Genomic DNA, 13146 nt, shown 5'->3' on the forward strand with positions numbered 1-13146 from the left:
CTTTGGATCGAGAGCATATAAACATGGCCAGACACCGGATTTGATCCTTGCCAGGACTCTACTGCAACTGTTGAGATGCATGCTCAATCGGATTCAGGTCAGGTGAATTGCCTGAAACAAACTTTTGGGTTGCTGTCACAGCATCTGCAGTACGAAGTATGAGCAGATATCATTGCCCCAACCACTTCGGAGTTCATCTTCCTACTTTTCTCAGCATCTTCATCATCATCGTCATCATCATCAACGAATGAAAGGCAACCAGTTGCACCGGCAGCCATCCGTACATGCCAACCAGGCCATGGAAGAGCAGAGCAGCCAATTGCCCCATTGCTTTTGGTTCTTTCAAAAATGGGAGGCACATAATTTAAATTCCTACACCGTCCATCTGATGGGGATGTACTGTAAATACCCTCTACTTAAAGCTGAATGTAAGCAGTTCGAGCACATTTTTAGAATTTCATTTTAAATCCATTGTGGTGGTGTCTCAGGCCAAAAAGTGTTTTGACGTTCCAACATTTATGAACCTGACTGGATGTAATTTCGGACATTGGCCTGAACATTAAACCAGCATATATTTTTTTCACAAGGTAGAACCATTTTCTTGCAGATCTGGAATTTGTTCTGGATACGAGGGGGGGGGGGGCAAACTTAGTTTTACATTCCAACGTTACATATGTCATAAAGGTTGCAAATTGTATTTGGAATGAATCATACTGATTTATGCCATTTATTTGAAATGATACCATCAGTATCTTGGTTCTCCCTCTCGTTACAAACTGCTGAGAGCAAGTTCTATACATTTTGTTTGCAAACCTGGGAAAAGCTACTGAAGAAGGGCGTCTTTTCTGTTCCAAGGAGCAAGTGAGGCCTCACCAAGTGAAGGCCACTCTGAGGATATGGCGGCAGTCGTGGTTCCAGTCCTCTTCCTGCTGCTGCTGGGAGTATGTGGCGGCTTGGTGGTGCTCTACCTCCGACACCGTCGACTACAGAACAATTTTACTGCCTTCGCCAACTCCCACTACAACTCCCGCCTTGGCTCTGCCATCTTCTCCTCTGGAGATGAACTAGGTCAGAAAGTTCCCATATTTTTGCCGCACCGGTAGTCACTCAGGTCTGTCATATTTTACGACACGCTTGTGACGTTTTTGGTGTTCTCTGCATGATGAGGTTATCAGTGCCATTGTCCTAGAAGTTATGTTATCTCACAAAGGATTAGTGAACAACAAATATCTCTCGCCCGGTTTGACCTTTATCGCTCTCTTTTGTCCCCAGTGGATGATGACGAAGACGCACCCATGATCAGCGGCTTCTCAGACGATGTTCCCATGGTCATCGCGTAGCGCGACCTCGCTCCTTTTCCCCACTTCTCTTCTGCCCTCCATCCGCACCCTGTTGACAGGAAGCCACCTAATTAGAAACATGAAGAAATGAGAGATAGAGCTATTTTTCAACGATACAAATGCACTTTTTTGGATGCGCAATAACTTATTTTTTATAAAGGGAAAAAAAAAGAATATATGGAGGTCGTGTTGGATACTGAGGCATACTGTGAAGAATTTAGCGTTTGTTGAGTACGACATGGAACAAAGGACCCCTTTTGGAATGGTCCATTGGTTGAAGCCAAAATAAGCATCCAGAGACTTAAGTATGGAATGCAAAAAAAAAAACAAAAAAAAAACCCACACACAAAAAAACATACAAATGCACATACAAACAAACAAATGGTTCGCGTTTAAAAAAAATGAATACAAAAAAAGGCAAATGTATGTTTCTACCACAGCATATCACAGCATACATCCAGCTTTTATGCCCAGTTGGACCACAGTCAGCGGAAAATCATCTGTAGAATTTGAATTGTCCATCTTTTTGATTACTGTTCTGGAATACAGTAACATGAATGTTCAACATGCATCAAAAACAACACTCCTGACTGCTTCGCGACAAAGATACACTTCTCTCCCACCCCCCTTCCCCCCACCACCAGCATCACGTTTGTATGTTGACACGTGCCAAGACGATTGGATAATTCTAAGCTTTGGGAAGTTGATCATCCCTGTTCAGCATCGATCCCTCTGTAAATATTGGCTTTTAATACATCTTACCTTTGTAATACTGCAACGCATTATTTTGTAAAATATACTGTATATTTGGATTTTTAAATCATTCACAAGTGGAAATGAACATCCCCAGCTTTTTTGCCATAAATGTAGTCGGCGTCTTTGGAGTTCTCAGGGAATTGTTTTGGGGTACCAGCAAAAGCACCACCACCATCATCATCCTCATGGATTTAGGGCGCGACGCACGCACGCTTTTTCGGTGTGAATGGACCAGCAGGCGCAATATATTGCAGATTGTGGCTGCTGTTCGGATTCACGTTCAATATTGAAATGAAGGTTTTACTGAGCAACCAACCCCATCCTCGAAATCAACACACGCCCGTAACTGGAATTAAGTCATGCAGGCCTTTTTTTATTTATTTGAAAATCAACCAGAGGAAAGCGGAACCGTACATTGATCCAAACAAAAAAATCCTCAACAAATTAAAATCTATTGCAGACTTTTCAGTCAGTGATTTGTATTACTCTGCATCTTATACTGTGTAGATAAAAAGAATTCCCAAATGCACCTCTCTTTGTCAAAACAAAACTCGCCTGCGCGGCTTAATACTAATATAAATTGGAACAGATTTTTTGAAACTCTTGGACCGTGTGTATACAAGCTCAATGTTGCAAAAGGAATCACCCATGTCACCTACCTCCCACATGTCTGTCCCCCCCCCAACTGTATGGTAGTCTTTTAACTGAAATGTTGTATGTAGCCTTTGGGCTTGAGCCGTTGGGTCATCTACTTGATTTTGAACTGTTTTATTGTTTTGTTTGTTAAGAAGTCTTCATGAATGTATTTAATACTCATCTCGTTCTGTCATGAATACCTATGACTTTTATGTACACTCTGTATTTCATTCTTCTTTCTTATTACAGTGGGTCTGTAAGCAACCATTCCACAGTGGTCAGTGGTCTGCACATGCTCTTTTGTGTTTGTGTGTCTTGGTGTGGAAATCCTTCTGCATACAGCTTCCTCTTTGACTACTCACTGAGCCCAATTATAATAACAGACAGGCCAACAAAACATTTCCAACATCATCAGGGTTTTGCTGGCACTTTTTTTTAGGGAGCAGGAGGGTGGGGGGCGCGTTTGCTTTGACTTCCTCAGCTTTTTTTTTTAATGTAGTCTTTGCCTTAACTTAGATTTTCTTCTGGCAATGAATTCATGTTTGCTGTTTGGAAACACTTTTTTTTAAATTTCACTGTAATTTGTGTTTTAGATTGACCACATAATGCCTTATAAGACTCAGTAGGCGTCTATATTAATGTATATGGTAGAAGAAAATGTCACGCGTATGCATACACACAGTCACAAAGGTAAAGATGATGCTATTCCCAAGGGCATTTGTTCAGTTTTGTCAAATCACTGCTCCTTTCCAATTCAACTTTTGGAAAGATACGCTTTTAAGTCATTTTTTTTAAACTCATGTACAAAGTGTAATTATTGTTTTTGGCCATTTTGCACCCCACTTGTCTTTCTCAACTCTTGTCAAAACGTTTGCTTCAAAATGTTGTTTGGCACGGATAATTGGCCTTGGCTATCTTTGATGATATTGATGTTTGCTTATCTCTGAAGTTGCAAGAAAAAAAATGTTTAACAGTGTGAGATGTTTTCAAAACCACTTATGCTGAAATAAAAGTGATTACAATTACATTTTACTGTCACATTTACTCATATTTAGTGGCTAGAGTGTGCCAAATCTGATGAGCCAGTTAATAAGTGCGCCTCTTCATCATAGTGTAAGATGAGGGGTTCGTTGTTTTTTCAGTGGATGGCTCTTCTTTGCGAATGACAGATGGAGACAACGAACACCTCAACTTACAATAGGATAACATTGCTTGACGCAAAATGTTGAGCACAAAACTGAAGAACGGGACGTGTGGCTGGGGTGGTATTCCATGAATCTAGTGTAGACACTTTGAACCATTCAACACTGTTATCCGTTTATTTTACTTTTCGAAAACTAGACTGGTAAATAGATGGATGAAATTTTAGATGTATCCAGTTGTAACATCTGAAGGCAAATTCTAATCTTGATATACTCAAAGAAACATGTATATTCTGATTAAGGACACAATTAAACATACAGATGTCCTCACAATAAAGTATCAAAATTGTCAAGTAATTTTTGACGTGTTAGGGCGCTGATGAGGGTCAGTACTCCAACTTGGGCGTTTGAGCGGGGTCGGTGCATGCCAGCGTTGTGCTGATATAATCCACAAGGGGGCAGTAGATACTTTGGCAGCACTTTGAAACCTGTGTGCTTTCAGCGTTTCATCACGTTTTTAGGCTATTACGGTACTTTGTTTCTGTTGTAGGTGATATACGTCAGTAATATACAGTATTATCTTAGCGAAAATACTCGTTATGTGTTGGGTGACGACTACTGTAACTACTAACATGCCTAAACTTGAAAACCTTTTGTGGGACTCGAAATCCCAAAATGTACATTGACCAGTCACAATACGTTACGGAGTAGGCTCCACAAAGAGGTCTGATACACCTGTAACAGCGCTTTCTTTATTTCGATGATACATTGTCCATTCGTCTATTTTCTTCACAGTTTATCCTTATTCCAGTCACATCCATGCTGGAGCCTCTTCCAAGCTCCCTTTGAGTGAGACGCTGGGGCATACCCTGGACTGGTCGCCAGGCAGTTGTAGGGCACATAAAGACAAAAAGCCAGTCATTCAAATTTATCGCCGGTTAGGCATCAGTGCCTCTGCTGGCCTAAACACTCTCAGAATCATTAACTGACAAATGTGTGTTCTATGAAGTTGTATTTCTTTTGGAGTGTTTCTCTTGACTGCACTGCTTCCAGTACGTTCTGCCACGGAACCGTAATCTGCTCACGGCCTTCATAATCAGTAGTGCTGGCAGCTATAATTTCAATTATATGAACAAATTCACCTCACAGGGCCAGCAGGCTAGCCAACAATCACTTTCGTGATGTACAAAACTTTATTACTTTCCTCAGACATTATTTTCACATTTTTGTACTTCATTATTTTTATGTCTGGAAACTTTCATTTTTTTCCTCTGCTGCAATTACCGAAATAAAATACTACAGTATACTTTTATGCACACGCACACACACACACACACACACACACACACACACACACACACACACACACACACACACACACACGCACACGCACACACACTGGCTAGTTAAGATTTTTGGCCAGTTGAAGAAAATTCTCCAACAAAAAAAAAACAGTGGTCTCATTCTCCAAGGGTTAAGATGTGGGTGAAGGGTTTTTTCTGACTTGCTGGTGTCAAAGGTCAACAGAGTGTAGTCGAGGTGAAAGCCAGCAATTGAAAAACACTCTCCCTCATGTTCTGCCACCATGCATTTGCTCGTGCTCGTTCCGAACCAGTGCCCAGTTTAGCACCAGTTCTTTGTTTTTCCACCGCCGAAATTGGCTCGAGCTCTGGTGCTTGAAAATGGTGCTTCAGCTTGCCCCAATCATTTGTTGGACCAGAGTCCGGCACCAACTGCGTCAGTGGGCAGAGTTATCATGACGATCGCAGATGTAGAGGAATGACTCCCTGGAGACACAGAAGTTTTGCACAAACTGTTGAGCGGTGAACTCCGGCACAATTGTGTCCCACCAGAAGAGCGATCGCGGATGTGCCCATGTCCGATTCACAGCCAGCCAGCCATGTCTGATTCACAGCCAGCCCCGTGATCATCTATAATTGATTAAGAAAAAAAAAGCGTTTGCTGAGTGCATGTTCCTGACTGTTATATACCGTGTACAAGTCGATGCTATGCTCAGTTGCAGATGCTAACAGTGCATTAATATTAACATTAACCCTTTCATGCACCATGTAACCTGATAACATGATCAGCTGTCCACTGTGGTAACCGCTGTCCCTGAAAGGGTTAAGTTTCAATGTAATTTTGCAGTGTTGCTTTACAACTGCGTATTTTTTTGCTGTTACTCTCAAACTAATAACGGGGGGGGGGGGATGTAAATGTAAATAGCCTAAGTGGTTTTGATGAGTGAGGACACCATTCACTGAGCAAGCAGTCATGATGTGTTGCGCTGTTCCTGCTATTTAAAAGCGGGAACAGAGGAGAAAGCTCACATATCAGGATGGCTTTTTGTTGACCCCACAGAGGTGTTGCATTTCCTCCGGCTATAGCTGGAGTTGTTCGTCGGATGCGACTCCCTGTGGTTTCAACTAATAGTGCCCCCCGCGCAGCTGTCAAAGGGTCGGAATGGAAGAGCCATCAAAGGAGAATGGCAGCAAGGAGACAAGGATGGTGGAAGCTCGCCGTGCTTGTTATAAGATATGCGCATTTGTGTATGGCTGTACGTGTTGCAGTGTAAGTCGTCATTTTCATCTTTAGTATAACAATACAGTACACACACCCCAGTTCGACAACCCTCTTTTCCCTCCTTTCCCCCCACTGGACATGAAGGGCACATTTGTACTGTGCCATTGTTCTGCAGTCCTGCTGTTGATATGCGCAGAGATTCTGCTTACTTTCAGATTCCATCTATATGGGCGGGTTGGACAAAGGCTGGACTACATGACCCGTCCGAGAAAAGATGCAAACAGAGGTTCCTTGACTCTGGTATGCTGCTGACAATAGCAGCAGTGTGAGCTCGCCTGGTGATTGATCATTCTGATAATTTGCTGTGTGGGATGGACATTGAAGATGAGATAAAACAAACAAAATAAGGAGTGCAGAAATGCAATGATTTGTGGATGAAGGGATTTGGAGGGGCTAAGTGTGAGCTGGTGGACCTTTTGGGAAAATTATTTCTTATGACTTGCTGGCCAGATAAACTCGCCTAAGGAAACTGGTCAAATAGACATCCAAACAATTCCGATCGATGGTGAAACGGTTGCAATAACTTGTTGTTACGCGAGTGTGTGTGCTACCAATGTGGATATGAGATCATCAGTGTGTAACTTAACGTTCGTCATACGTCAACTGCTGTTGTACAGTTGGGACAGCTTCATTTAAAAATTATGCATTTCAGACACAAGGTAACTCTGTGTTCTTCGCATACAAAACAAAGCTAAAGGCAGACGTTTACAAAACAGAATACTTTAAGACTTTTCAAAACAAATTAGAGCAATCATTTACAGCGCAAGAACAGGTTTGGGGGCAGGGGGCGTAGTGGTACATTCGCCTGATTTGTGTGCGGGCAGCGTGGGTTCGGTTCCCGCTCAGTGACGGAGTGGGCGTGAACGGTAATTTGTCTCTGTATGTGCCTGGCGAACGGTTAGGGTGTAGTCCGCCTTCCGCCCAGAGTCAGCTGGGATAGGCTTCAACAACTCCCTGCGACCCTGTTCAGGATAAGCGGTGTTGAAAATGGATGGATGGATAGATGCACAGGTGCAATGGAGGGCATATAAGCCATCAGGGTGTCAGAAAAGTAAATTTGATACCCCTGCAGGATGGACTGCAGAACGAAAATCATGAATTTAAAAACTTCAACATTACCCGGAGAAAAGCCACGCAAGCACAGGGAAAAAATTCCAACCCAATCAGGAAGGCTAGTGCTGAGATTCAAACACTGAACCAGGGGTTCCCGCAACATGAGATGGTTTCACTTAAACTGGACTGTGGATAAAAGCCATAGTCAAGAGAAACACAGGTGAAGTGCCGTCAGTTTAAAAAAAAAGTGGCTTGCATTCAAGTATGTTGAAAATCAGGTGGAATCAGAAAGTTAGGAATAGAGGAGAAGATTGGTCTGGTATTATGGGGGGGATCCTGCACGGACCAGACAATCTTATTGTGTTTTCATTAACAACAGGAGACTGTCAGAGAAGAGATCAACTAAAATGAAAAAGATCGCTGGGGAGGACTTCTCATCACTCAGGAATTTCAGACAATGAAAATTCACATGCGTGGATCCCTTGTGCGAAGGCAGCGTTGTCCTGAAAAAGTCAGCCAGCAATAACAAAAGAATCCTAAATCATAACCGCTTTTCAAATCGGGACGCAATACTAGCTAGCTGAGAAGTTGCGGCATTGGAGGAAAAGAATAAACCGCCATGTCCAAAATGCACCAGCAATGCAATTGGCTGGGATGGAGGGCCTGTACACCTGATACCAGGCTTGGCTCTAATCTGCCGTTTCTTGGGGTCGTGGACAACGGTCCTTTCTCCCTTTATCTCGGCCTCGTCCGCTCTCTGTGTAGGTCAGGTTACTAAAAGCAAAAAGCTGCTGCCATCCCTTCTTCTGTCTGTGACACTCCTGCCCTCTAGAATTCTGTGGGACAAACACCAAGTTTCTTGTGAGGTCAAGAATACCACCCATGTTCCCATGTTACACTTTATCCTTTGGATGCCTTTTCACAACTTCACCCAGGAAACATCCTCATATGTCTCCAATCTGTAAACTGGCACCGTATGTGAGTTGACGTCCAGTCAAAGAGTTTTGTTTTTTAAAAATACATTTAGCAGAATAAGCTGGCCTGTTGTCATACTTCCAAAAGTGGGAGCAAAGAGCGTTTGCGGGACCAGGTGTTGCTGTGTGTGCATTCTCAGTGTCACTGTGTGCATTGCGAGGACAAAGACAGTATTGAGGAGACCGACATGGTGCAGAGAGCAGCACAGGATACTCTTACAGACCGCCTCGCATTTGTGCCAAGTTCGCCCTTCATCCACACAACGGCCACTGTGTTCAGTGTCTCTCCACTCCCAGCTTTGTTCAGTCTGTTTCTTTCCCTCTATCATTCCCTCTCTTCATCCTTAAAAAAAAAAAAAAACATTGGCGGGGGTGTGTGTGTGTGGGGGGGGGGAGGGGGGGGGTTCTGTTAAAATGTGTACCAGTGTGGCTGTTAAGTAAGAGAGGCCAAGATACCACCAGGTCAAAGAACAGTCTGAGGCATTAGAAATGTTTGATCTTCCTTTAAAGGCACAATGAGATACCGAGAGGAAAGTACTTCAAAGAAACATCAGGATGTAAAGGCAACCTGTGGCGTTCCCGCAGGGCCTTCACGGACTTCTCTGCAGGCGCAAACACTGTCAGAAACAAAGTCCTACTTTTCGAATTTAAGTGAAGTGGAAATAATGAATTTCCAACAGTCTTTGGTCTGGATTTGATTGCATATATCTTGCATGTGTGGCTTCCAGTCCTTTCTGGGCTATTTTTATTTTTGTTCGCTCCAATCAGATTTCCGCTTGGATGTGTTGCGATGCTCATATTATTTCGTAAATTGCCTTCAGGGACCTCGAGCGCAGGTGTCAAGCACGCCAAACCACCAAAGTCACTGCTTTTTTTTTTTTTTTTTTTTAGCCAATCGGATTGTAGATTCACCTGCGGCAAGCCTTCCCGCAGGCCCCGTGAAGAGTGAGTCTCATTGGTTCAGCTACAATTGCGTGTGATTGGCTCAGCTCGGTGGGCGGCCGAAGCTTGGTTTACGATGGAGGACGATGTCGTACTATGATTGAAAATTCACTTTCAAGGCATACTTTGATGACTTGATGAGGCTATTTTGATGAATGCTGCTTTGCATCGTTCATTCATTCATTCATTTTCTGATCTGCTTTATCCTCACAAGGGTCGCGTGGGGTGCTGGAACCTATCCCAACTGTCTTCGGGCAGTAGGTGGGGGACTCCCTGAACCGGTTGCCAGCCAATCGCAGGGCACACAGAGACCAAAAAAAACATCCGCACTCATATTCAGACCGAGGGACAATTTTGAGTGTTCATTCAGCCTGCCGTGCATTATTTTTGGAATGTGGGAGGAAACCGGAGTACCTTGAGAAAACCCACGCAGGGGCAGGGAGCTCCAGCTCCACCTAGAAAGGCCGGAGCTGGGATTGAACCCAGTACCTCTGCACTTTGAGGTCAACGTGCTAACCACTGGACCACCGGGCCGCGTCTTGTTTTCAATCCAGATTATTATTAGTTTTTGGGGGAGTTGCAGGAGAGTGGGGGGGGGGGGGTATTCAGCGTAGTTACAGTATGTCTGAGTAATCTTAGCATACACAGTCAGGTAGACACTCCTGCAATGCCATCTCTGCGGAGTATGATGTCAATATTAATTGTCAAGCACTATTAATGTACTGTAGAGGTTTGGCGTTCTTGAAGTGATATATTGGAAAATGAAGTTAACACTTTTTTTCTTTCTGTAAAATCCTCAAATAAGTGAAATTCTGTTCTTTAATCACACATATCGACTTCTTTTGTATCAATGCATGCAGGTGCTTGGAAGGGAGAGGATACAGACAATTGTCTGCAAAGGGGTTTTAGGAACAGTTTAGTAACACCCTCTGCAGCGTAGAAGAAGAAGAAGAAGCAGATTGTAATGAATCTGAGCAACTTGAATAGGATTTATCGGGCCATCAAGAACTTGGGACCCCCCCTCCCCCCCAAAAAAGTGTTGTAGTGCGTGTGTGTCCGTGGGTGTGTGTGGCAGTTCACATTGACTTGTGAGATGCTTGCATATGAAATTTTTGTCTGTGATCCATGCATAAGTTCTTTGTATGAGGTTGGGTGCCAGTGTGTGTGTGTGTGTGTGTGTGTGTGTGCGTGCGTCCAAGATAATTAACTGTCCACAGAAGCATGTCATTCCTCCATTGTGTGTCAGAACGGACCACAGGGGTCCTGAGGAGGAGCGGAAATGCTGAATTAACCTCACATTATGCCATGAGCTTGTCTTTTCTCAGCTTTTCCGTTTAATTAGACCAACATCCTATTTGGTTGTAAGTGGGTTTGATGATGTCATATGACCATTAACGTCATGGTCCTCCCCTCCCTCCCACACCCAAAATAACTACAAACACATAGATGCGTCACGCATGTACGTTCTAGCACAAATAACTGCCACCACCCACCATTCATCAGACCTACCACGAGCTAATCACCGAATGTCCGGCTCAGTGTGTGGTGGCTTTATTCAGAAAGAGAAATTATTCTTGCATGTTTTTTTTTTTCTTGTAGATATCCCATGTCACTTTGCGCCCTCAGATATCACACTGCAACATTAACACAAGTTGACACACTGGATTAAAGGCAGACAGCTGGAATGCCCGGGCCCTTTGTGTAGCATGGAGCTCAGCCAAGAGCCTTCACTCTGAGGCCAAGAGAGACCTGGGAAAGACAGCAACGCTTGGAAATAACCACAAGACAGGCCAAGACTGTGGAATGTACCTGTAGTGTGAATAAACTCGGGGTCTGTTCCGGTGCCAGATAAAATTGTTCTAATGATTAAGGCTAAAAGGTGGAAACAATCCGGTTTGGGATGTCATTCATTGCCTGAACCATCATTGATCACACTTGAACAGATTGAGCACATTGAGCTCACGACCAATTCAGATTCAGATTCAGAAAAATTTATCATCGTCGGGCAATTACAGTCATGGCATTGACTTTATCGCAATTCAGCTGTCAAAATCAACAAAATAACATATGTCAGAGCACTTGTCTTCTTCTGTAATTTGCATTTACATAAGCTATTCAGACGCTCAAAATCGTCTTTGTGAAAATAGCGAAGAGCACATCCGGTGTCATGTCTACGATTCAACATAATTGGTTCTGATTCCTTCATATTTCTCAAACAAATTTTCCCACAGGAAAAAAAATAATTGAAGCGTTCAAATAAATGTTTTACCACCATGAAAATTGTTCAGCCAATACTCTCTTTAATTCTCACAAACTCACTTTAATTACAGATATAAGTTTACCACATTTCATAGCGCAACATAAAATCTATAGTTCAATGTAGAAAAAAAAATGCTGCTGACATAAGATTTTTGGGGCGGCCCGGTGGTCCAGTGGTTAGCGCGTCGACCTCACAGTGCAGAGGTCCTGGGTTCAATTCCAGCTCCCTATGTGGAGTTTGTATTCTCCGGGTATTCCGGTTTCCTCCCACACTACACAGTCCCAAGGAGAACATACAAACTCCACACAGGAAAGCCGGATCGAACCCACGACCTTCGCAGTGTGAGGTCGACGCAGTAAATGTTATTCACCTACAAACATCTGCATCAATGCGTGGCTCGAGGGCAACAATGCAACGTTTTTCCAGATTCGTTGAGACAAACAGTCAATTATTAATCATTTTTGGTAGGGATGCATGATAACCGTTGGTATTGTAATCCAATGTTGATTAAGGCTACGCGGCAGCAAAGGTCAATGTGCCGTTAAAAAGAAAAAGGCCCCCAAGCTGGTGCGAGGACCGTCGGGTAAGGTGACGCCTCAGCTCAGGCTCTCATTCAGGTGAATGGGACCCGGTACGTTAAAAAACAAAAATAAATTCAAAATACCTCCAAATAATGCAGGATGACTTGTTTTATGACACTTTTGCCGTCAAATATATTCTGCACTCTCTTTACCTTTTGTCTTCCCTGTAAAAGGCGTGCATGACTTGTTGCTATATGTATACATGTACACAGAATGAGTGAGAGAGTGACATTGACCTGGTGAGGATCTCCATGGTAACAAAGCAGTCAAGTCACACCTCATTATTGCAAGCTGAGTGTTTGTATTGGCTGGCCAGTTCCGGAATGTATCCCCCCCCCCCCCCCCCCCCGCCGCCCTCCCACCACCCTCCCATGCTAATAGCCTTCATATGCCATCGGCTCATCGCCCTCAGCAGTGTTGCCCAACTCGCTCAGCCGCCCCACACCCAGACCTCCACACACCCACACAGATTCAGAGCAGATGAAGAACTAGCACTTTATGGCCTATAAGCACAATTGTTCCGATTTCGCTTACATCCCCACAGGCTCTTTGAATTTGGTATTTATACACTTTCACATATTGATAACCTCTCAACTGCAAATTATCAGAAGACTTTTTAAGATGAAAGTTAAGATTAAGATTTCTCTCTGACACATGTGTCAGGTTGGAGACTTAAAAAAAAAAAAGACATTTGCTCCGGCGCTACACCGATGTATTTTGTTGCGATATATTTTACACCGGAGCAAATTTTGTGGAGCGGTCACACGTACAAAGCCGCTGAGCGTGTCAGCACCGGTGCAGTGTTGGTGCAGCTCCACTTGCGTTCACACGGCAGTTTCCGCAGCGGAGAAAAATGACATAAAACAAATGAGCCGTCGT

General features: G+C 43.6%; 1 protein-coding gene and 1 long non-coding RNA gene across 2 annotated transcripts in view; one reads left to right on the plus strand and one right to left on the minus strand.

The window, feature by feature from the left end:
• Positions 1-3759, plus strand: part of sorl1 (sortilin-related receptor, L(DLR class) A repeats containing) — a 55601-nt gene extending 51842 nt beyond the window's left edge. Inside the window, exons 47-48 of the mRNA XM_052078787.1 lie at positions 856-1068; positions 1273-3759. Coding sequence (XP_051934747.1) covers positions 856-1068; positions 1273-1340 — 281 coding nt within the window. The 3' untranslated portion in view covers positions 1341-3759. The remainder of the gene's footprint in view (positions 1-855; positions 1069-1272) is intronic.
• Positions 3760-5097: 1338 nt separating this feature from the next.
• LOC127609319 (uncharacterized) lies at positions 5098-6380 on the minus strand. Its single transcript, XR_007964538.1, has 2 exons — positions 6205-6380; positions 5098-5661 (listed from the first exon to the last, which is right to left on the minus strand). It is a non-coding gene; the product is annotated as an uncharacterized LOC127609319 (long non-coding RNA).
• Between the last annotated feature and the right edge of the window lie 6766 nt (positions 6381-13146).

The sequence above is a fragment of the Hippocampus zosterae genome, chromosome 10 (assembly GCF_025434085.1).
Source record: "Hippocampus zosterae strain Florida chromosome 10, ASM2543408v3, whole genome shotgun sequence".
Lineage (NCBI taxonomy): Eukaryota > Metazoa > Chordata > Actinopteri > Syngnathiformes > Syngnathidae > Hippocampus > Hippocampus zosterae.